This window comes from Oncorhynchus nerka, linkage group LG21 (genome assembly GCF_034236695.1).
Source record: "Oncorhynchus nerka isolate Pitt River linkage group LG21, Oner_Uvic_2.0, whole genome shotgun sequence".
NCBI classification, from domain to species: Eukaryota; Metazoa; Chordata; class Actinopteri; order Salmoniformes; family Salmonidae; genus Oncorhynchus; species Oncorhynchus nerka.
Genome location: NC_088416.1, coordinates 11,407,776 through 11,430,303, shown reverse-complemented (window position 1 = coordinate 11,430,303; position 22,528 = coordinate 11,407,776). Strand labels below are relative to the sequence as shown.

The 22,528-nt window shown below is 43.2% G+C and overlaps 1 protein-coding gene across 2 annotated transcripts in view; it reads right to left on the bottom strand.

The window, feature by feature from the left end:
• The window catches only part of LOC115103905 (homeobox protein Meis1), a 36,480-nt gene extending 17,216 nt beyond the window's left edge, over window positions 1-19,264 (bottom strand). For both annotated transcript variants that reach the window (XM_029624948.2, XM_029624949.2), the window contains exons 1-8: window positions 18,647-19,264; window positions 17,013-17,233; window positions 16,007-16,148; window positions 15,741-15,791; window positions 15,320-15,370; window positions 14,611-14,757; window positions 12,264-12,375; window positions 7,635-7,786 (exon numbers count right to left, since the gene is read on the bottom strand). In XM_029624948.2, the coding sequence (XP_029480808.1) occupies window positions 7,635-7,786; window positions 12,264-12,375; window positions 14,611-14,757; window positions 15,320-15,370; window positions 15,741-15,791; window positions 16,007-16,148; window positions 17,013-17,233; window positions 18,647-18,658 (888 nt within the window). In that variant the 5' untranslated portion in view covers window positions 18,659-19,264. The remainder of the gene's footprint in view (window positions 1-7,634; window positions 7,787-12,263; window positions 12,376-14,610; window positions 14,758-15,319; window positions 15,371-15,740; window positions 15,792-16,006; window positions 16,149-17,012; window positions 17,234-18,646) is intronic.
• Window positions 19,265-22,528: the final 3,264 nt, after the last annotated feature.

The window sequence follows — 22,528 nt, the reverse complement described above, 5'->3', positions numbered from 1 at the left end:
ACCTGGAGAACATTTATCTACCACATCCTTTTTTTGTGGCGACAGGGAGAAGGTCTTTGATGTTACTGAGTTTTTTTTCCCATTGACGCTGAATCAATTGGTAATTTGATTGTAGGTCATTGGCCTAAACGGAGTGTAATTCGCCACAGAAAGTGATAATCTCAGTGTCGCCTCATCAAATTGTCCCTCGCTGTCTGTCGGCCATGTTCCATGTTCCTCCAAGTGGCCTTTGTTCCTGAATAACGTGGATAATTCTATCAACTCAGAGAAGGAAAAATAGCAGCAAAACATTTTTGAGAAAACACTTCAGAGAAGGAAAAACAAGTTAAGATACCATAACATCTTCCCAGAACACAAAAGTGAAAGCACAGTCACACACATGCACACGCACATACACACAATCCTGCACACACACACACGCACGCACACACACACACACACACACACACACACACACACACACACACACACACACACACACACACACACGCACACGCATGGGAAAGGCTGGTAACCTCAGGCCTAATTTCAGAGTTTCCACTCTGGGCCCCAATCCCGACCCACCCGCTCATTATGAATTATAATCCTGTTAGCAAGGACTAGCGGCTCTAACCGCCCCAGAGTTAAGGCCGGGCCATCCCCAACCCTGTAATCAGCACTGAGGCCTGGGTCCTGTTCAGTAGGGTACCCTGTGGAAAAACGCATTGCAACCGAAAATGTAAAATATGTGTCCATATTGGACGAGTTCAGTATCTCCCCTTTTTGCTCTGTTTCAAAAGCTTTCTCCCTACTGGACATGACCCTTGGCTCTGACACAAGGAAGATGAAGTTGCCTCTCAACGCTGATCCAAGGTCAGTTTGTGATTTTTCACTATAACGGTTACCGTTAGGATTATAGCATTTAAAGCTGATCCTAGATTTGTGCCTATAGGGACATTATACTCGGAGCACTCTGGCATGAATGGCGACACAGGTCTGCCGCCAGCTAGCAGCCACTCCATGCTCAGGCAAGAACTGCTCTCTAGCATGCTGGGACAGAATGAAACCATGTCCTCCAGGTGAATGGCTAATAAGACACCAAATCTCCAAGGAGACAGAAGACACCAACAGCAGAAAAAGTAGTGCAGAGCAACACAAATACTCAGGGGCAACAGAGCTGAGCTAAGGCTTAGCTGACACAACTAACCTGAAAATAAATGTAACTTGGCTTAGCTTCCAAACAACTAACTTGAAAATGAGCCTAACTTGGCTTAGAATTCCAAACAACTGACTCTACCTGAAACTGAAAGCAACTTGTCTTATCTACCCAGCAACTAGCTTTTACAAACAACTAACTCTACCTTATAATTAATATAACTTGGCTTAGTATCCAAAATAACGGACTCTACCTGAAAATTTAACGTAGCTTATCTTAGCTTCTAACACTATTGACTCTACCTCAAAATGAATGTCACTTCTTTTCAACTGTTAGCATGGGATACCGAGACTACCAACAGTCAACAGGCCTCTATTTCCCTCCCTCTCCCTCTCCACTTACAGCCAGCCTGACCACTCCGAGGGGAACACCTCGTCACCATGCCTTTCAGCACCACATTAACAGCAACAGAGGGAAGCGTCGTCAACCAGGCCGATCCTAGCAGGCAGGTCTAAACACATCAAATGGAAAGGGGGCTCTACTGTCAAACTGGCGAGAGAGTCAGTGTTGGAGGGGTGTTGGTCAGAGGGGTTTGTAAACACACACATGCACATGTGCGAGAATGCACGCACGCACTCACACATACACACATGGGCATAATGTACACATATACGCACACACACAAACACATCATACACTCTTCCACCCTTCTGCAACACACTACACCACAACTCACATAGTGGGCCCTGACTTGCCTGGTGTCGACCACTAAGTGGCTGCCGCTGGGCTGTGGGTTGTGAGGCAGCCTAGGTGGTGACAGGCCAGCTGTACCAGTCTCCCACCTAGCAGCCATTCATCCAGCCAGGCAGGCAGGCCAATGTAGGCCCAAAGCCCCAGGCTACATTCCTCTGCTGCTAGCCCCAGCAATGGAGCACGTCAACCAACCCCCCCCCCCCCCCCCCCCAAACAAGGGCCTCTAATGAGTGGGAGTACCTACTACTGACCAGTCTCATTAGTAAACGGCAGTAACAGAATACGTGGCATTTCACGGCTATGGGGTAAGAGGGGAGGCAAGGGGGCTTGCCACTCTGTTCCACACCTGCTGGTTGGAGGGAAGGGTTGCTGTGAGCAAATGGGGTTTGAGCTGCGAGCTCTTTGAGTTCACGACTGAACGATCAGCCCGGGCCAATTCAGGGGACGTTTTGGGAGGGTGATTATGTTGTTTACTGGACCAGTAAACCTGTTAGGAGGTTGTAATTACTCCTCATTTGGAGTGAGGAGCCGCTAACCAAGGGGCGGTCGGCCCAGCGCGCCCACAACCGGACACAGCTGAGTAGGACGGGGCGAGAGGTGTGAGGTGAGAGGAGCGGCGAAAATAGAGGAGGGTAAACGTACTGTATATGAACCATCATCTCGGACTGCAGAGTTCACCCATCTTTATTTAACACTACATCCCTAGAGAGAGCGCTAGCTTTAGACGGGGTGTAATTGAACTACAGTAAGGCCAAATTCTAAACTTCACAAAGAATTCAAAATCTTAACAAACTCAGATTTGTTAGCATTTTGCCATTTGTGGCATTTTGGCAAAGGGCAAAATAAAGATGGGTAAGGAGAGGGACACTCCCAAAATATATCCAATGTGTGTCCAGCTGCTGTAGGGGAAAGCAATCAAGACAAAACATCAATTGCAGAGCAACACCAACGAGTCAGGTTTAACTGCTGAACTCGTCTCTAGTGCACCCCCAATCAAACTAAAGCTTCCCCCGTTCACTGTGTACTGCCATCTGCCAATCTCCTCCAACGTCCTCGGTCCATTGGCCCTCTTCTCCTCACTTCATTATCCTTCCGGGACTAAACACTGTCCATTTACCTTGTCAGAGAAAAAGGCCCCAGCCAGTGATGTATGTGACCACATGCTGGATTTCTGGGGAGGTCAATAAAGGCGACCCCCGCTGGGCGCTGAGTCCCAAGCCCCTGGAGGTCCCTGGGGACCTGTCAAAAAGGTAATGGATGATGTTTTCACTACAGGGTGAGGGACCCAGAGAAAGAGCGAAGACCATCCCCTGACACAATGGGGCGCCAGCATTGGATAAATGAACTCAGATGCCCCACAGGTCTCCTAAAAATACCCTGTTTGGCTGCCCTATCTTTCTGCTCCTCCCTTCTTTGTATGTGTCTCAAATGGTACCCTATTCCCTACATAGTGCACTACTTTTGACCAAAGCCATATAGGCTAGTAGTACACTATGTAGGGAATTGGATTGCCACCGACTCCAATAATCGTCTTCTCATTACATCCAAATATTTCCCTGGAACTCAAATAACTCAAATAACTCAAATAACTCAAATGGGCATCGAGAACAAAAAGGATCTAAAAGAAAGGTTTAAAAACAGTGGCAAGAAGAACTTCCAACTACTCCAACAAAGAGGCGCATTCAGCTAAAAAGGGAGGGTCATATTTTTAGTCTGAGAAGCCAAGACGTGATTATACACCATGTGTAATGTTCTTTATTCTTTAATTGGGTGGCGCCAACGATTCTGAGTGCTTGCTTGGATAGAATTAAGGTATAATCAGGAACCGTAGGTCCCGGGACTAAATTGAATTTACAAATATGAATATGGATAGATGGATTCGTCACACGTACATGAGTGGTGCTAGTCGGGGTGGTTTGGGGGTGGGGGGACTGACAGTAAATACACAGGGGAAAGCTTGGGAAGTCCAGGGACTCTTTTTTTTGGGGGGGGGGGGCAGGAGAGACCAGTCAGGCTATAGTCAATATTTAATTTGTATCATTTCATGTCCCAGATCTAATGACATCAGGGCAAGACCGCATTATAAATGATCCTCTGTGTAGACGGGGGGAGGGGGAACGGGGATGGGTATGGCTGGCTGCCGTTGGCATGGGACAGGGATTCCCAGCCAGCGTATATATAGGCTGCTGTGTGGCACACCATAGTTTGCCATGGGTGATTGGCACGTCAACATCCAAGGGGGCTCTGGCAATAAACAACCAATGACGAATGGGTTCAAATGACCTGTCGAACTTTGACCTTTGACGATCCCGGGGCGAGAGAGGATGAGGTCATTCCAGGGGCTTCCTGTGAAACGCTAGCCAGACTCCACTTTTTTCTGCTTAGGAGGGCATTCCTTTTTTTTCTTCCAGAGGACAGGAAAGCAGGATAGAAAATGTTTCTGCATTGCATGGGTTACGAACTCTAAGGTTCGGGAATTAGGCCATCTCCACCCCAGTTCAGAAGTTCTCTTCACCTCTGTGTAACCAGAGCATTCCATAACTCACAGAAGTGGGTGTTTTTTAAATTACAGGTAACTTGACATTTATTCAAACCCAACTTCAATGAACAAAGTTACCGTATGCTTAGCGACCCAGTACAACTTCTTTCCCACCCGTTTCTGCTCAGGTTTGTGTAGAATGTGCTTGCAGGGTTGGAGCACGCGTCATTATTACAGCACATCTGTGAGCAAGAGGGTGGCAAATTAGCCTCTAATTGCATTAACAGGGATTATGCCTTCCACTTGGTTTTTGCTTTTTACATGAAACACTTTGTAAAAAAGAGAAGCAAAAACATGTGAAGAAAACAGCACGTTCTGCGGTGGTTTCTCTTTTACAAGCTGTGGCTCCCCTCTCACTCGCAGGCTTAAATATTCTGTTCACAACTAAGAGAAGTTTAAAAAATCTCAAATGAAAAAATAAATAAAAATGAATAAAAAATTTGGGAACTTGCTAACCCCTCCCTCACTCCTCACCCCGCCTCTGATCCCCCTCACCGTGGTAACGACACGCCAAATCCCAGTGGATCCTCCCACAATGTAGTGGGCATGGCAACAATCTGAACGCCTGGGTTTCGTCCCATTACCCTATCACATAATTACCTTTTCTTTGGGGAGCCCCGTGTGCAGAAAAAAAGCAGAGGGGGCTGTTTCCTAAATGGCACCATATTTCCTACATAGTGCACTACTTTTGATCAGAGCTCTATGGGCCCTGGTTATAGGTAGCGCACTGTATAGGGAATGGGGTGCCATTTGGGACGCAATCAGGGTCTCCTTTGGGCTTTTCGGGGCAACGGCTTTCGTTTACCACTAATTTCTTGATCAATTAAAAAGAAAAAGAAAATTTGTGTGGGTAAAGAGAGGGAGTGGAGGAGATAGGGGTGTGAAAGGAAGAAAAGGCCTGTGGTTCCCTGCTGGAGGGGCAAGAGTGCTGCCCCATTTCTCACCAGGATTCCTGGTACACACACACACACACATCCGCAGCCAGCTTGCTAGACCTCATACATGAACCTTTACCAAGTCCTTGAGAATCGATACGGTGTAAATGGAAGACACTGTGCTCATAGTTCTAAATACCACTTAACTGACCATGCACACAAACACACACACACAAACATTTTACTCTCCAGAGAACCTGGGAATGTCTATGGTCAACTCTCTCTCCCTACCTCTCTTCTTCCCCCCCTCTCTCTACCTGAGTTATCTCTCCTCCCTCTCTCCCATATCCCATCTGCTGCAGGCTGCAGCCACCCAGGTTCAGTGGTAGGTCCTGGCAGCCACCTTGACCCCCATCGAGACATCCCGATTTAGCCTCTCCTTGTATGGAGCCCAGACAGAAAAAGGGGGGAAAATGCCTACATAGCAAAATCCTCTCAGTGTGTCTCTCTCAGTGCCTGCTGGCCAATTGACTAGCTTGCTAACTTTGGCCAAAGCTGTAAATCAGATATGTCTGTGTATGTCAGATATGTCTCCCTTTAACAGTCTGTATCCGTGAGGCTATGGACACAGATAATATTGCCTCCCTTTTTGCTGCTACTACATTCTAGCTCTCACTCACGTCGGTAGCCATGAAGTGCTTTGAAAGGCTGGTCATGGCTCACATCAACAGCATCCTCCCGGATACCCTAGACCCACTCCAATTCGTATACTGCCCCAACAGATCCACAGATGATGCAATCTCAATTGCACTCCACACTGCCCTTTCCCACCTGGACAAAAGGAACACCTATGTGAGAATGCTGTTCATTGACTACAGCTCAGCGTTCAACACCATAGTTGCCCACAAAGCTCATCACTAAGCAAAGGACCCTGGGACTAAACACCTCCCTCTGCAACTCGATCCTGGACTTCCTGACGGGCCGCCCCCAGGTGATAAGGGTAGGCAACAACACGTCTGCCACGCTGATCCTCAACACTGGGGCCCCTCAGGGGTGTACTTAGTCCCCTCCTGTACTCCCTGCGTGGCCAACACTCCAACACTATCATTAAGTTTGCTGATGACACAACAGTGGTAGGCCTGATCACAGACAATGACGAGACAGCCTATAGGGAGGAGGTCAGAGTACTGGCAGTGTGGTGCCAGGACAACAACCTCTCCCTCAATGTGAGCAAGACAATGGAGCTGATCGTGGACTACAGGAAAAGGCGGGCCGAACAGGCCCCCATTAACATCAACAGGGCTGTAGTGGAGCGGGTCGAGAGTTTCAAGTTCCTTGGTGCCCACATCACCAACGAACTATCATGGTCCAAACACACCAAGACAGTCGTGAAGAGGGCACGACAAAACCTTTTCCCCCTCAGGAGACTGAAAAGATTTGGCATGGGTCCACAGATCCTCAAAATGTTCTACAGCTGCACCGCTGAGAGCATCCTGGCCAGTTGCATCACTACCTGGTATGGCAACTGCTCGGTACAGCTTCTACCCTCAAGCCATAAGACTGCTGAACAATTAATCAAATGGCCACTCGACTATTTACATTGACCTCCCCCCATTTGTTTTGTTCACTGCTGCTACTCGCTGTCTATGTTATCTATGCATAGTCACTTCACCCCTACCTACATGTACAAATGACCTCAACTAACCTGTACCCCCGCACACTGACTTGGTACTGGTACACCCTGTATATAGCCTCATTATTGTTATGTTATTGTGTTACTTTTTATAATTTTTTTAATTCAATTTTTTACCTTAGTTTATTTGGTAAATATTTTATTGACTCTTCTTGAACTGCCCTGTTGGTTAAAGGCCTGTAAGTAAGCATTTCACGGTAAGGTCTTGTTGTATTTGGCGCATGCGACAAATATAGTTTGATTTGATGTGAATGTTAACCAAAGTCTTTTATCACAACTCACTTCACTCGTAGCGACTGACAGGAGAGTTAGGGAGAAGTTATCTACAAAATAACTTTCACTAGAGCTTTGATATGCCTTGTCAAACAAACACACACACGTACACACACCCGCATGACAACTTCGGTGGAGTCAATTCAAAAGTCATTTCAACAGTCAAATCCTTCTAAACCTGCTAGACAGCAGTGGAAAAATCCCTCCCTCATTGCTACATTTCAGACTTGTCACAACAACGCTAAACACCCGTAAAGTATAACTGAGGCTAAAAGGGCATGACTTGGAGCTCAAAATGACCACCGGTATTGAGGTCTCCCTGCTTGGCTTCTAAGAAGTGTAATGGTGATCCACCACTCTACTCACCGTTAAGTGCTGGAAGAGCCACGCCCTCATGATGTTGGTGGCCACTTTAGGGAAGATGCCTCGCTTCTTGTTGTGACGATCCCTCTTTTCCTTGTCAGGGTCGTCGTCGTCCCCAGTGCTGGGAGAGGCCACCCCGTTGTCCATGCAGTCACCTGTACAAACAAAGGCGACAGTTTGTGTGGGTGAGTGGTTCCGTTGGGGAGCTAAGGAGGGAGGTTTGGGACATTTCGGCTCCAACCTGGCAAACGACTATCTCCTCTTGGGCAAACAGAAAACAACTGCTAGTTTAACTTCAGAAATTGTATTTTTTAAAACAAATTTCCCCAGGTTGTGTAGGGAATAAGGACGGACCATTCTGCTACAACCTGGCAACCGACTATCTTCTCTTGGACAATAGTCAACTGCTCATTTTGCTTGTTGTGGAATGACAAACTTTATATTTTGCATGATTAGCCAGCGATCGTGCTTTCCTGGCCTTGCTTAGCTGAATGTGTTGAGTTAGTGCATTAAAAGATAAATGTTTTCAACCAAAAGGAGAGAATTCTGCTGCAGCATCTTGGGCAAAAGACAGCAACTGATCATGTTTTCTACAGACATTCTACCCTTTTTACACAGTTTTATCACAGCTCTGAACACATGGATCAAACTGCAGGATGCCGTAATAGAGTTACTGCTCTAAAGCTCTAAAGTTGAAATATGGATGGATCTGGGGAAAAATCTATTTCTCTCCACATTTCAAACGATTGACTCATCAACATCTTCATCCAAGAAACCTTCACATATTTATCAGAAGAGAGTGTCTGAACGAATAGGTTGAGTCTTCAATGTTCCATACAAAACACTCCCATGTACTGTACACGTGATGCACCAAACCTCCCCAGAACAAATGTATGTATATTCATAAATCCTTATATATATATATATATATATATATATATATATATATATATATATATATCTCAGAAAGCTTTTAAGCCAGGGGTTGAACTCTCTGACTCACTGTACTGTGGGGTTGAACTCTCTGACTCACTGTACTGTGGGGTTGAACTCTCTGACTCACTGTACTGTGGATTTGATATGACCCACCCAGAGCACCATCTATCCACCCCCAAAATCCATACAGTACATCTCCAAGATACCACTGACCTAGAGTGTGTCCCAAATGGCACCCTATTCCCTACATAGTGCACTACTTTTTGACCAGGGTCCATAGTGCTGCACTCTGTAAGGAATAGGGTGCCATTTGGGATGCACACGCAGTCCAAAACCAGCCAATGATTTAATACCCAGTTTGTTCCTCGCTGTTTTTTCCTCTAAAGTCCACCTCTTATGTTTACTTAGCTCCCATCTGGCCCGAGGGAGCTACACTGCTGGCCCTGGGTTCATAATCCAAGATGTCTCATTGGAAGTGAATGCTCCTTCGATCTCGCCTGGTCTCAGATCGGTTTGTGCTGCCTTGCCAACTCCTATGGTCATTGTTTGGGGCACGCCGAGGGCTTTGCTAAAGACGAACTGGATGAAATGCTGGATTGAAGGTTGCCTGGCCCTGGATCACGCTGTACTGTCTTGCCAACTCTATCATAGGAGTTGGCAAGACAGCACAACATATCTGGGACCAGGCTTCCTTCGATCCAACATTAAGTCCATTTCAACTTTAGCAAAGCCCCCACTAACTGCTAACCTCTCCACCCAAATGCAATTACAAATCATGTCGTACGCAGTATTCTTGTCAAGTGCCATGTAATGAGGTTAATTTGATTTAATCCCCCCCCCCCTTTTAACAGCAACAGGCAAGGTTAGAGACAGTCAGTTAAAGCCGAGCAGAGCAGGCATATGGCAGCAACTACTGACCACCTGAGTATAATATCAGTGGTGACTTCACTAGCTGGGAGGTTGACTTCGCTTAGGCTTCTCCTGCCATTACCTCCACCGCCAAAACAGAGGTGAGATTCTACTGGGACCGACAAGTGTCTGAGAAGGTGGAAATAATCATAAAAATTATGCTGAAGTCCATAAACAAGCTCTCGGCCTCATTAGGGGGACGACGGCGGGCTCCCTCAGGCTGTTTTCACTCCGCACTGCGCCGCGTTGCGGCAGCGTTCTCGAGCCCAAACGCCACGAGGAGAGATATGCCGCCGCTGGGGTGACTTTGGGGCCCAACCTGCTAATGGTTTGTGACAGCTCCGAGCTTCACAGCGACAACTTGGGTAGCGGGTGGAGACGGAGACGGGGGGACACGCGCTCTACAGTGACTAGAGCTGCACATGTCAAATCCTCCTCCTCCTCTACATCCAGCTGTGTGTGACTGTGAAAGGGGGGGGGGGGGGGGGTTGTGTTAAAAGATGAAGGAAGGAGCAAAGCGATGCAGTGACTTGGGGAGGTCCGGAGAAAGTGGTAGTGGCAAAGGGAAGTCACCGCTACGCTCTGCTTTCCTGTCTGGCATCCAGTGGAGGAGTGAGGCCATACAAAGGAATGTGTTGCCCCTAGAAGAATAAAAAACTCTGAACATGAAGTCAGCTCAGCTGTGGTTATGCAGCCTTGACCATGCACACGCCAAACCAAAGGATGCATTGCTCACCCTCGCTCTCTTTCCCTCGCTCTCTCTCCCTCTCTCTCTCCCTCTTCTTTATTTTATTCCCTTTGCCCTCATTCCATTCCCAGCTTTTTTTCTTCTTCTACCGTTCAATATCGCTGCTTACTCCTTTCTCTTCCAGCGTCAAGGTTAAGGGGCACAAAAATCGCACTTGCACTTTTCACGCACACATTATAAGTCAAGCTCCCAAAGCTCGGCGCTCGCAACGGCTGCTGGCCTGCTCAATTGCTGAGCTTTCAGAAGTGTTTGCACAACATGTTATTGGCCATGGTCTGGTGCAAGGGGCCTGGGAGGAGAGAGGACCTTTTATTTTGCACCAGGCTTCCGCCATTGGTAATTTCTTGCAAGACGCACTTCCCTATAGGAGCAAGGTAGCCATGTGACCATTGTCCATTGACCATTGGCCAATCCAAGGGTCTGTGAAGAACGGCCTCGCTGCTCAGGCCAGGCTTGTGATAACTTCAAGCAACCATAAACAACAAAACACGGACAATGCACAAAGAAAAGATTGAGATTAATTGACCACTTGTCTTGGGATGGACTTTCTCTATTGGCTACCTGCAAGCTCAAATGAACAGAAGCTAAATGTTTGACCAAACCGCAGACATCCCCATAGCGATGAACTAAGTCGTTGAAACAGTTTGCCTTATTTGGGACATTATTTACCAGCTTTCCCTTTGTTTTCTTTCTTCCTCCTCTTTTTCCCGGCAATGACACCTCCCCTCCCTACAGGTGAGAGATGGTTTTTCTTTCAGTTAAAGTGGGAGATAACAAATCTCTCCTCGGGTATGTAATCAGGTTTTTCCTGAAAAGTCAGAAAACCATGACTATCCAGTGGTAGCTTCTCTGGTCCTGTAGGACTATCTACGAGATGCAAGGAACCCGTGTTAGGGTATCCCTGGACGACATACCCCAATAGGGATCAACCAAGAATCCACTTTCCAACAGAAGCTCAACCAATACGTTTCTGTCAAATACTTCCCTTGATGGAGACACAATTTCCCAACCATCCAAATGGGGAATAAAAAAGGACATTAGGGGTGTTTGTGTTCTGGGCCTTGTGTTCTGGGCCTTGTGTTCTGGGCCTTGTATTCTGGGCCTTGTATTCTGGGCCTTGTATTCTGGGCCTTGTGTTCTGGGTCTTGTGTTCTGGCTGTGTGACTGTATTTGTGTTTGGGAGTTAAAACACACAGATGTCCCCGATGCAGTCCACCCGTGGCGGTGCTAAACTGAAAATGTATTCGGGAGATAACAAAACCCCTGAACGCTTGTTGCACTTGGCACACAAACAGCACTTTGCAAATGGCCCTGGTAATAGGTGATACACATCTGACTGAAACTATTTGGACAGTGTGGTGGGAGTCCACAAACCCAGAGCCCTGCTCATAAAGACGGCCAATAGCAGAGGAGAGAGAGTCCCTTTTAGTCTTCTTCTCTACCTCAACCATTAGGAGCTAGCCTAGCATTTTTGTGTGTGTGTGTGTGTGTGTGTGTGTGTGTGTGTGTGTGTGTGTGTGTGTGCGTGTGTGTGTGCGTGTGTGCGTGTGTGCGTGTGTGTTGCTCTCTGTTATTACTCTTTCCCCATGTCCAAATAAAAGAGGCGCAGAGGCTGGTATATAAATCGTCGCTCAGTCGACAAGAACATAATGCGCCCTTTCTTCCAGATCCAGTCCCAGGCTGAGCTCAGCATTCACATTTTTCTGTCAACCCTCATCACTCACTCTCTCTTTCTCTGTGCTGTCTCTCTTTCTGTTCAACATTACATCCAATCCAAACTCGACAACACGTGACACTCACTCATTGGCTTGACATCGGATCCGTCCCAACAGTGTCTCGCTAACCGGAAAGTACTTGATAGGTAAAAGCGATAATGGTGGACAGCTTTCTAGTATTTCTACCTGTAGGTGAATCTGATCTGTCCCAGAACTCTAAAATAGCTTCCTCGTTCCTCCCACTGATATGAAAGTATACTTGAAAGACAAAAGCAATAGTGATGGACAACTATCCTGTTATCTTACCTATCAGTGAATCCTTACCTTCTTCACTGTTGTTGTCCCCACTGTGTGACGTGTGTCCCCCACTGGAGGGCCCGGGCGTCCCCGCCGAGCGAACTGATGCCGTGTCATCGTGGTCTCTGCTCCACGAGATCTGATTGGATGACATGACACCAACAATCAGCCAAGAAACTACCGTATGAATACGATTTACCACAGAGAGCGCGTCAATTGTCTATGCGCAATGTAGAAACCAAGGGATTTAACAGGTGTTAGTCATAAAGAATCATCCACGGCCGACTGATTAAAAGAGATGTGGATGGAGACCCTAGGTACGTCGGCACGAAAGCCGCATTCTTAGTTTCCTTACATATCATATCCATATCATATGCAGTACATATCATGTGGAGGGAAAAGGAGAAACACTGTAGCCGCCTGTAGTAAACAGCCCTGTACACACTGGCTAGCTACTCCCCTCAGTTGGCGGCGCATCGTGGCCAACTCAATGCTAACTCCAGGTCAGAATGCAAACCCTATTACTCAGAATTGTTTTTGACCAGCAAATGGATAATAATAAGTCCTCTTTGGGAAGGAAAAAAATGAAAAATATATATCATGTATTACGCTGCATACCAAGAGAATGCCGTCAGGCTGTGGTAATCAGGAACATATGCTCGGAACACAAATGGTTAAAGCAGCAATGGCCAACTCCAACAAGAGGGGCTCCCAACGAAACGAGCCAGGGGGATAGAAGAGAGCGAGTGAGTACAGGACTGAAGAGATTGGTTCTGTCAGAATGGAACCGCTCCTGAGAGACCGAGGGTGGCAAGACCCGAGACACACACACACACACACACATGTACACGAACACACACACATGCATATTCACACACACACACACCGCCAACCACCTCCCACTATTCACCCATAATCAGTGTTAGGTACTCCCTATGCAGCCCCACTTGAGAAGAGAAACTAAGTGTGGGATTAAGTGTGAAAAGGGTACACTATTGGTCTAGAGGTGAGGGGACAAAGTGCCTGTAAGGTGTGTCGGGCGGGTGCTGTACCATGTATGGACTTATGGGTGGGAGAGTAGAGGCTGGTGGGACTGGTTATTGGGTTGACCTCCACATCCAGGGGCTACACTTGAGTGTGCTGCTTCATAACATATGCCATTTAGAAGACACTTTTATTCAAAGCGACTTGCATGTTAGTATATGTAACCCCAGCGGGAATCGAGCCGACGACAGGCTTTGCTAGCGCCACACTCTTACCAACTGAGCCACACAATTTGTTAAATCAAAAGCATAAATCAAGAGTGCTTATAAGACTCAGGGGACCTGCGCTCATCATTGATCGCGGTGTTTGATCGATCATAAAAACACTCTGGCAGGTGGCAGCACACCGTCAAAGATGACCGTCAAAGTGCAAATCAGCAGATGTGACAGAAGTACTACTGGATGGAAGTCTCCCTATCTGATGGAAATGAGAGGACTGAAGGGGATACGTGTTCATTAGTGGATATATAGTAGTGTGATTCACACTAGAATACAGCATAGACTTGGATAGAGGATTATTTTATAATACAGAGCTTGGAACCCTGTAGTACAGTGAATGGGACACTCAGAGCATCTCAACAACAGGCTGACATTGGCTAGGGGAAGCCTGAGTTTATGCTCGTTGCTTTGGTAAATTAAAGGGTTAAATGGTTAACACGTTGCTGTGTGGCTGACATGGCACTCGGAGGAAGGGATTCCATTTTCTTAAAGCCTTGCTCAAAGAGTGGGTGCAACGTGACTTGAAAACTGGCTTGGTTGCATTCACATGAAAAAGGAGCAGACTTGACTTTTCACCTCTTGTCCCTTTTTTGATCAATGGCATCTTTTTTCAAGCACATGCAGCACAATGAACATAATTAACACCTAAAAACACCATAAAATTGCATAATAACAATTCAAATGTGTCCCATAGTCCCCCAATGCACTCATTCAAGAAGTTATGTAATAAAAGCCAAGCAACTGTTTTCTGGGATCCTTACTTCAAACACGTTTTTTCCAAAACATAATAATGTTCATGTCCGAAAAAAGATGAAACAATTTATTATGCTTTGAAATGAAATGGAATACAAACTTTGTTCTCGTGGTCATTTTGTCAAATGTTAGGCCTACATTTGATATTTGATTTATTTTAAAGTCGCTTCCTAATCTATATCACTAAGAGGAGGCCAACAATTTCCTAAATTATATGTTTTCCATAGGCCTATCTATTTTGATTAAACGATCTGGACAGCATAAAACGCGTGCGACATGTTCTCTGTATAGGCCTACAATTCAAATGCACTTAATAGACGACACTTGTATTAATACGCACGTAATAGGCAAGAGCTTACCTGATCAAGAGGCCCAGACGACCTTGTAAAATCTTCACTGTCAGATTTATTTCCACCGTCCCTGTCGTCTATGACCAAATCAATGGGCATTTTTCCTTTCAAGCAGCTGATGTATCGATGACAGAAATTATCGCATAACTCGTGTACCTGCAAACACAGAGGCCAAACAAACATGTATGAAAACTGAGTGAGCACTATATACCATATGGGAAAGCCCTAAAAAATCAAATGTAGATGGTGGCAATGAATGGTAATTATAAAGAATAGCCTATCCCTGGCCTTGTGACAGGCCTAAGATACTATTCAAGCACATTGGCTTCAAAAATAGCAGAACTACATTGCATCACATGCATTTTACATTACTTGTAGAAAAACGAATGATTATTTTATTTGTCTTATTTTTTGTATATAATTGAGCGAGAACTGTAGGCTACTTTAGCAACTTGTTCTCCTCACGAATGAAAGTTGCAATACAGGCATAACATGAGCAATATGCGACTATTATATAAACGCCCTCGCCTAATATTCTGCAAGCGCATCCATCAATGACAACATTATCAACTCCGCAACATGCACATTTACCTGGGCAACCAAATATACTACCACCACTATTACACCTCTACTGCGGAGTTATAGCCTAATGCTATGCATCGTCGCAATAGATGGTGATAAAATATACCGTGCATGAGATGGGTATGAGTAAATATACCTTCTCCAGCTCGAGCAGATGAAACCGTAATACTTGAATTGCTTGTATCATCTAGAAGGAAAACGTTTGCATTAAAACATCTTATTCACATTTTGGAGCGTCACATTATGATTATCATTACGCGTGTGTGTGTGTGTGTGTGTGTGTGTGTGTGTGTGTGTGTGTGTGTGTGTGCGTGTGCGTGTGCGTGAGATCATTAGGATTAAAATAATTAGCATGAACGCAAACAAACTTCATGACAAGAAAATCGTTTTGACAGATTACGATTACACGAGCGTGTATCTGCTATGCCACCATTAATAACAAGGACTGCGATGAAGTCCAATTCACACTAAAGCGTTGGCTACTGTAAACAATTCGTGAATGTATTCATAGGTTTGATACTGTTTCTGTGAAGGGCCTAAAGCAAGTGTGTTCTTACCAAGTTATCAATTTCTGGATTTGATGAAAATATAGGCTTCTCTGATCGAATCTGAAACAAAAGTGTTAGCAGTTCACTGTTCACTGAGTGTCATACATCATTCATAACCATGGTGTTCACATGCATAGGACAGTTTGTCGCTTACATAGTTTCCACAATGCAGAATGACAAAACATCTATATATGCACAACTGTTATCTACCCTAGAATATACGAATTTGAACGAATTTAAAATTCAACCAAAACAAGTAAATAGATATGTCCAACCTGTTTTGAAAATACTGCTATATCCTCATTAAAAGACTCAGAGGAACACACGTCACCTCCAGCGACCCCAGTTTCTCTCGGCGTGCAAGTTGCTAATTCACATTTTTCAAAAATCAGAGCTAGAAGTGGGAAAAGAGGGTGCCTAAAAAGGAAGAGAGAGGACATTAACGCTGTACGCCGCCTTGGAAAGTTTGCGAGTCGGTATAGGCCCAAACTAAGAAAGTAGGTTACATCGACTTTCACTCACATTGCCTACTGTCTTCAGTTGTAAATTGAATAAATATTGCACTAATAAAACATTCAGAAATGTATCAGCACAATAATTGCATAAAAGTAGGCCTAGTCTTACTGCATGAAATACTGTATGGCATCCTCAGCTCTCGAGTGTCTTATTTAGAACACGATTCAACATTTTAGGACAACGAAATAACGCCACATTCTTCAGTGAGATTAGCTCAGGCAAAAAAAATACATGATGAACTTTTCAATAGAGTTTAAGACTATTAAACTTGGCCTGAAAATAGGCCTATATTATGGTACACAAATATAAACAACACTGCCTATACATTTTTTGAAGTATAGGCAGGGTAGTTCGAGAATGTGTTTGATGTACAATTTTTAATTCTGAGAGTTGGATTTAGAAACACTTAGGGAGTTAGGTTATCTATCTCGACCACTGACTCCGGCTAAACAATAGGATACATCCAAATCATTAATTTTGTGAATGCAAAATAACATTATAGTTAGACTGAAAGCCAAATGCAAACATAACCTATGCATCTTTTTCGAAAACTCAGGGGACAATGTCATAATTTAACATTTCAAAGCAGATATACGTTTTAACAAGCCTATATAGCACCATGCGTAATGACCGAACACAGAAGAGGTTATAATTAGCGAGAATTTCTCAAAGCCACCCTCTCTCTTAAACTTCCATCGCTCACATTTGTGGTGCTTGATATCCCCAATGGTTATACACTTTACGTTGGCAGTAAAATAAACGTACCCGTAAATGGCATCTTTGTCTCTTTTTATAGCGTCGTTGACGGAGGAGCCCATACTGGGCGGTATGGCACTGGCGTGTGTTGAGTGCGGGTACTGGTGCGAGTGGAACTGGGGCCCGTGGTTCAGGTGAACCGCCTGCATGGAGCGCGCTGCATGAGGGTCCCCGTACATAGTCGAGGGAAGCCCTACTCCGTCCATTCCATAGTGGGGAAGGTCTTCATACTGTCAAAAGTGAAAGATAGAGAATATTCTAAAAGAATAACCAGTGACACTGTTGTGCTACCTCTCCTGATTTTGAATGAAGGCCTTTGTTGATAATAGCTAAACTAAATGTAATAATGTAATAATACTGACAATAAAAACGAATTATAAAGACTAATAACAAGAAAAATCTATTAACAAAAATGGTAAAATAGCTTAAATTATGTTGTTGGCAGTCTATACTAATTATAGCAATTAAGTCTAGGCCTTCTAAATTAGTATATAAAATAAGTGCTAATGTGTTAGGTACATGATGCTAATAGTAACCTATCGTATGTTTAGTGGTAGGAATAATATTAGTGGCAATAAAAGCCTATGTTGATCGTCTAATTAAATATCAATGGAAAATGTTCATTGTTTGTGGATTAGTGTTGAACCATTAACATGTTAAAACGTTGTGAAAAAGAAGTTGATTTTTATGTGTCTACACCTTTCAAACGGTTTTGGTATGCGTAATTCTTTCAGGCGATTAGAACTACAGGGTCTTGCTTAGACAAAACAATATCACAAATGTCTACACTTTTCAGTCTGTATTCTTGCTGATATTTCAAAGAAATCAAATATTGTTCTGTTTATCTTGACAAAACTAATAGCTTAAAGAAACGTTTAAAATGACAGATGCATTTTTAGATAGGCTAATTGTTCATGCTTGGCTATACGTGGCCTATCTAAACTATTTCGAGAACGTTTTGAAGTAATCAAATATTTGTTATTCTAAATGTTGAATTGATTTATTTGTATGTCATATATCAGGTAAGAATGTATCAATATTATGAAATGTTGAAAAATACAGATATCAACAAACTAAAACACAAAGCGAACATTCTTTACATAATTCGCATATCTGTAAAGACTGAAATTGCATACACACAAAACATTTGTGAATTGTCGTCCATGTTCTTGTTACCAAACCTACATAATGTTTTTTGTAATCTTTTAAATTGAACACTGCCCCCCCCAACATTAAACATTAAACACTGGCCCCCCAACATTAAACATTAAACACTGGCCCCCAACATTAACCCCCCCCAAAGACGGATGCTGCGTTTATGAAATGTAGAATATCAAAACACATGTCATAATAGTAAAAATGAATTATGCGATGAAGTTTGCAGTCTGCAGTCTATAGCTCTTTAGACAATATGAAAATGCAATTGTTTATTCTACTCACACACGTTCAAATGCTGAATAGTATAGGCTAGCACGTAGCAGAAGTATATTTGACCATTTATAGCTCTACCAAAGGGCCGAAACAACCTCTTATTGCATAGCTGCCTGCTTGTTTTGCCATACATATGGATAATTGCGCACAGTAATAAGCCACGTCTCAATTGTAGTTTTATTGCCATCGCTAAAAGTTCTGTCAATACGCACCCGTTGCGCCATCGGCCTGTCACTCTCGCCGATTCCAATCGGACTCTAAACGTCTTCTACGAGGCCAGGGCTGAGGGAAAATAAACACCTAACTCCAAATGCAAGATTAAGAATATTGTGCTCGTCTCTCCAGAGAGGGTGGTTGCTAGACTGCAAGCATAAATCCAGCAGTAGATAAAAACACCACAATCCAGTACAGAGCTCCTTCTCTTTCTCCTGGAGACCGTTCATAGACAAGCGACACTCGGCTACGACTTCACGCTTGAGACTGGTGTAAAATGCCCCTTACAGAAGAAAAAAACATTGATACTCTAGTCTCGCTCAACAAGCAAGCTGTCAATCAATATCGAGGTTGTCAAGTTGCTTAATTAATGATGACTCGTCGCGCTCTTCCCTCACTTGGAATTCTTCAGATATTCATGTAAAGATGTTCAAAAACAGTCCCCATCGTGTCCTCGATCAATTGCAACTCCAGTGAAGGTTTTCTTTGATGCAATACCATCCAAGTGGAGATCTGAAGAAGGAGGGGTGATATTTTCTTACTTAGTTTTTCTTAAAGGAGCCGTCGACTGTCCGTCGGTGTGTTGGTGGATCCCGATGTGCAGTGCGAATGCCGTGCTTGGGTCTCCAAATGCGCGCGCGTGTGTGTGTTGTTGCAGGGCGCATAACGCAGAGAGGGTAGCTTTGACCAATTTGTGCAAACCCGGAAGTAGTGGTAGCCATAACTGGTCGCGTATTGGAATGGGCCACATCAAGTGGAGAACCAGGTGGGGGCGTTTGATAACTGTAAAAATAGCAGATATTCAATCGCAGATATTCAATCGCAGATAGGGGTTGCATTATCTGGTGCTCAACTGGAAGTTTTGCTGTGGCAATAACGAGAACGCATTAGGTTATTTAAAGAATACATATAAATATTAACAAAAGATAGGCTATAAATAAGCAAATAACTGACCATGAATAGAAACAGCTGTCCATTTTCCCCCAAAAAATAAAAGTAGTCTAACAAATAAGCTATTCACTTATTTTTTTTCTCAGGTTTATAATAGCACTCTAAAACATTTATTTTATTGGAGGTTGTGTGTCAGAATTTGAAACAACTTCGCATAATTGATTGACAGACCTTAGACCTTCTGTCCAATATGACAGTAGAAGTGGGAAGAGAATGGGCGCAATTAAGCGTACATCAAGCCACAGGCCTCTGTTCTCCAATACAAACATTGATGGTTTGGTGCTTTGGGGACATGGTCAACATTGTGTAATGAGAGCTTGCAAATAGATGACTGTACTTGTAAGTGTCAAAAGACAGTCACTGAACTACAGCCTATCAAGTTCAATAACTAAAGTTCCCTCGCCGACCGTGCATAAAATTAAGAATGTCTTTATTCACTGTACGTTGTAGTCTGTAAACCCTTTGACGTTTACGTAGGGAACCAACAGAGTATTAATGTTATCGGGTCAACTTTAAATGAAGATTGGAGGAACAGTGATTTAAATATGGCATGAAAGCCGTATAGAGTTTGTCCAACGTGTTATCCAAAGACGCATATAACCTTGCCAAGATTCAAACTGGGAGGCTGGCCGGTGGTTGCCTTCAAAATACCGTAGCTTTACCCAGAGAGAGTGGCTACCTTGTCCATAGAAAATTAATTTGGCCTTATCTCTCTCGAGGATTTACCTATGAGTAGATGGAATCTTATCAACCTCTTAAATACTTGGAATATGTGAGGTTAAGAACATATCTCATTCATTTGAAATGAATTAGATACCTCGGCGGTAGGATATTAAAGCTATTTTCAGATTATAAAATATATTTGATGAAGTGAAGCTTAGCCTGCAGGACGTGCAGGCAGGCAAAACCGCTTTGAAACCAAACTTTTGATTTATTCTGTAATTGGTTGCATGAAGAAGCGATCCAATTATGTCCTTATAATGACATATATTTCTTGAAGATACTATTATTCATGTATTTTTCTGCCAATCTTAGACTAAACTCTGGAAGTTATGGAAGGACTTGAAGGAGCCTAAACCAAAAGTGTAAGAAAGGTAATTAACGTTTATCTGTGTCTGTAGGCTACTTTTACAGCCTTTATTAACACTCCTAACATGTTTTGATATAAGATTAACTCAGACCACAATCGGCAGGGTTATTCATGTCTCGTTAAATAAAGGTTAAATAAAAAATATATATATAATAATTTCATGTCTAGGCGAACCAAAACGTGAATTAGCTCATTTGGAAGACCCACATTTGTATTGTGGTCAAGAAAAAAACATAGCTGTAGACACTGTAAATTCACATAATTTACAGTAGCCCGCATTTGACCGTTTGTTTAAGAATCTATATCTCGGAATAGCTCATCAAATGTTTGTTGAACAAACTCAAATGTTCTGTTGAGTGACCAGATTTTCTTTTGAAAACCATTCAAATGTTTTTACACACAGGCCAAAATGAACTTACATTTCACAGAAAACGCAAACGTAGCTTATGAAATAGCCTTTCACAGCTGAAAGTAAGTAGGGGAAGAAATATTTAACAGGAACTGGTATCTTCCCCTTCTACAATTACTCCATTCTTAATCATGTTATAGAAAATGTTACTATCAAATGAAGCAATCTGTTACATCACAGGTCTAGCTGATTTAGGCATGCATAACCTACCATGAAATATCTTCTGCGACCAAAAGATGGGTTAACAAGTTCTCACTGTTTTTCACTGATGCTGTTTGGGTATCAATTTGTTTGGTCGTTTACTGGACCATTCGCGCCATCTAGTCTTAGGCAAGTGCAAGTTCAACTAAGATGTGTGTTGAGTTGTGGCATTTATTGTAATAGGTTTGTTATAGAGTTGTTGTAGCCACTTTGCGACGGAAAATATACGTTTCAATTTATAGAAACGTATTTTATGCAGACAAAACGTATAGCAAAATACAGGTGTTACACCTGAGTTCCACAGACAGTTATGCCAACATGGAATTGCAATGGTGGAAAATGTACCCAATTGTCATACTTGAGTAAAAGTAAAGATACCTTTAATAGGAAATGACTCAAGTAAAAGTGAAAGACACCCAGTAATATACTACTTGAGTAAAAGTCTAAAAGTATTTGGTTTTAAATATACTTAAGTATCAACACTAAATGTAATTGCAAAAATGTACTAAAGTATCAAAAGTCAAATATAAATAATTTCAAATTAGTCAAATTAAGCAAACCAAATGGCATAATTGTTCATGTTTTTAAAATGTATGGATAGCTAGGGGCACACTCCAACACTCAGTAGAGATGCTCTCTTGACAACTATGTAAATTGGTCAATTCCTGTCCTGCTAAGCATTCAAAATGTAATGAGTACTTTTGGGTGTCAGGGAAAATGTATGGAGTAAAAAGTACAACATTTTCTTTAGGAATGTAGTGAAGTAAAAGTAAAAGTAGTCAAAAAAATAAATAGTGAAGTAAAGTACAGATACCTCAAAAAACTACTTAAGTAGTTAAATGTACATTTACATAAGTACTTTACACCACTATGGAATTGTAATATCTTGATGTGATGGTATGCATAGTAACTGCACTAGTTCACATTTGAAACAGAATTTGGAAAGTTTCCTTTCAAAACAATTACAGAATTTTTCTATATACAGTTAAAGTCTGAAGTTTACATACACCTTAGCCAAAAAGATTTAAACTCAGTTTTTCACCATTCCTGATATTTAATCCTAGTTCAAATTCTCTGTTTTAGGTCAGTTAGGATCACCACTTTATTTTAAGAATGTGAAATGTCAAAATAATAGTAGAGAGAATGATTTATTTCAGCTTTTCTTTCTTTCATCACATTCCCAGTGGGTCAGAAGTTTACATACACTCAATTAGTATTTGGTACCATTGC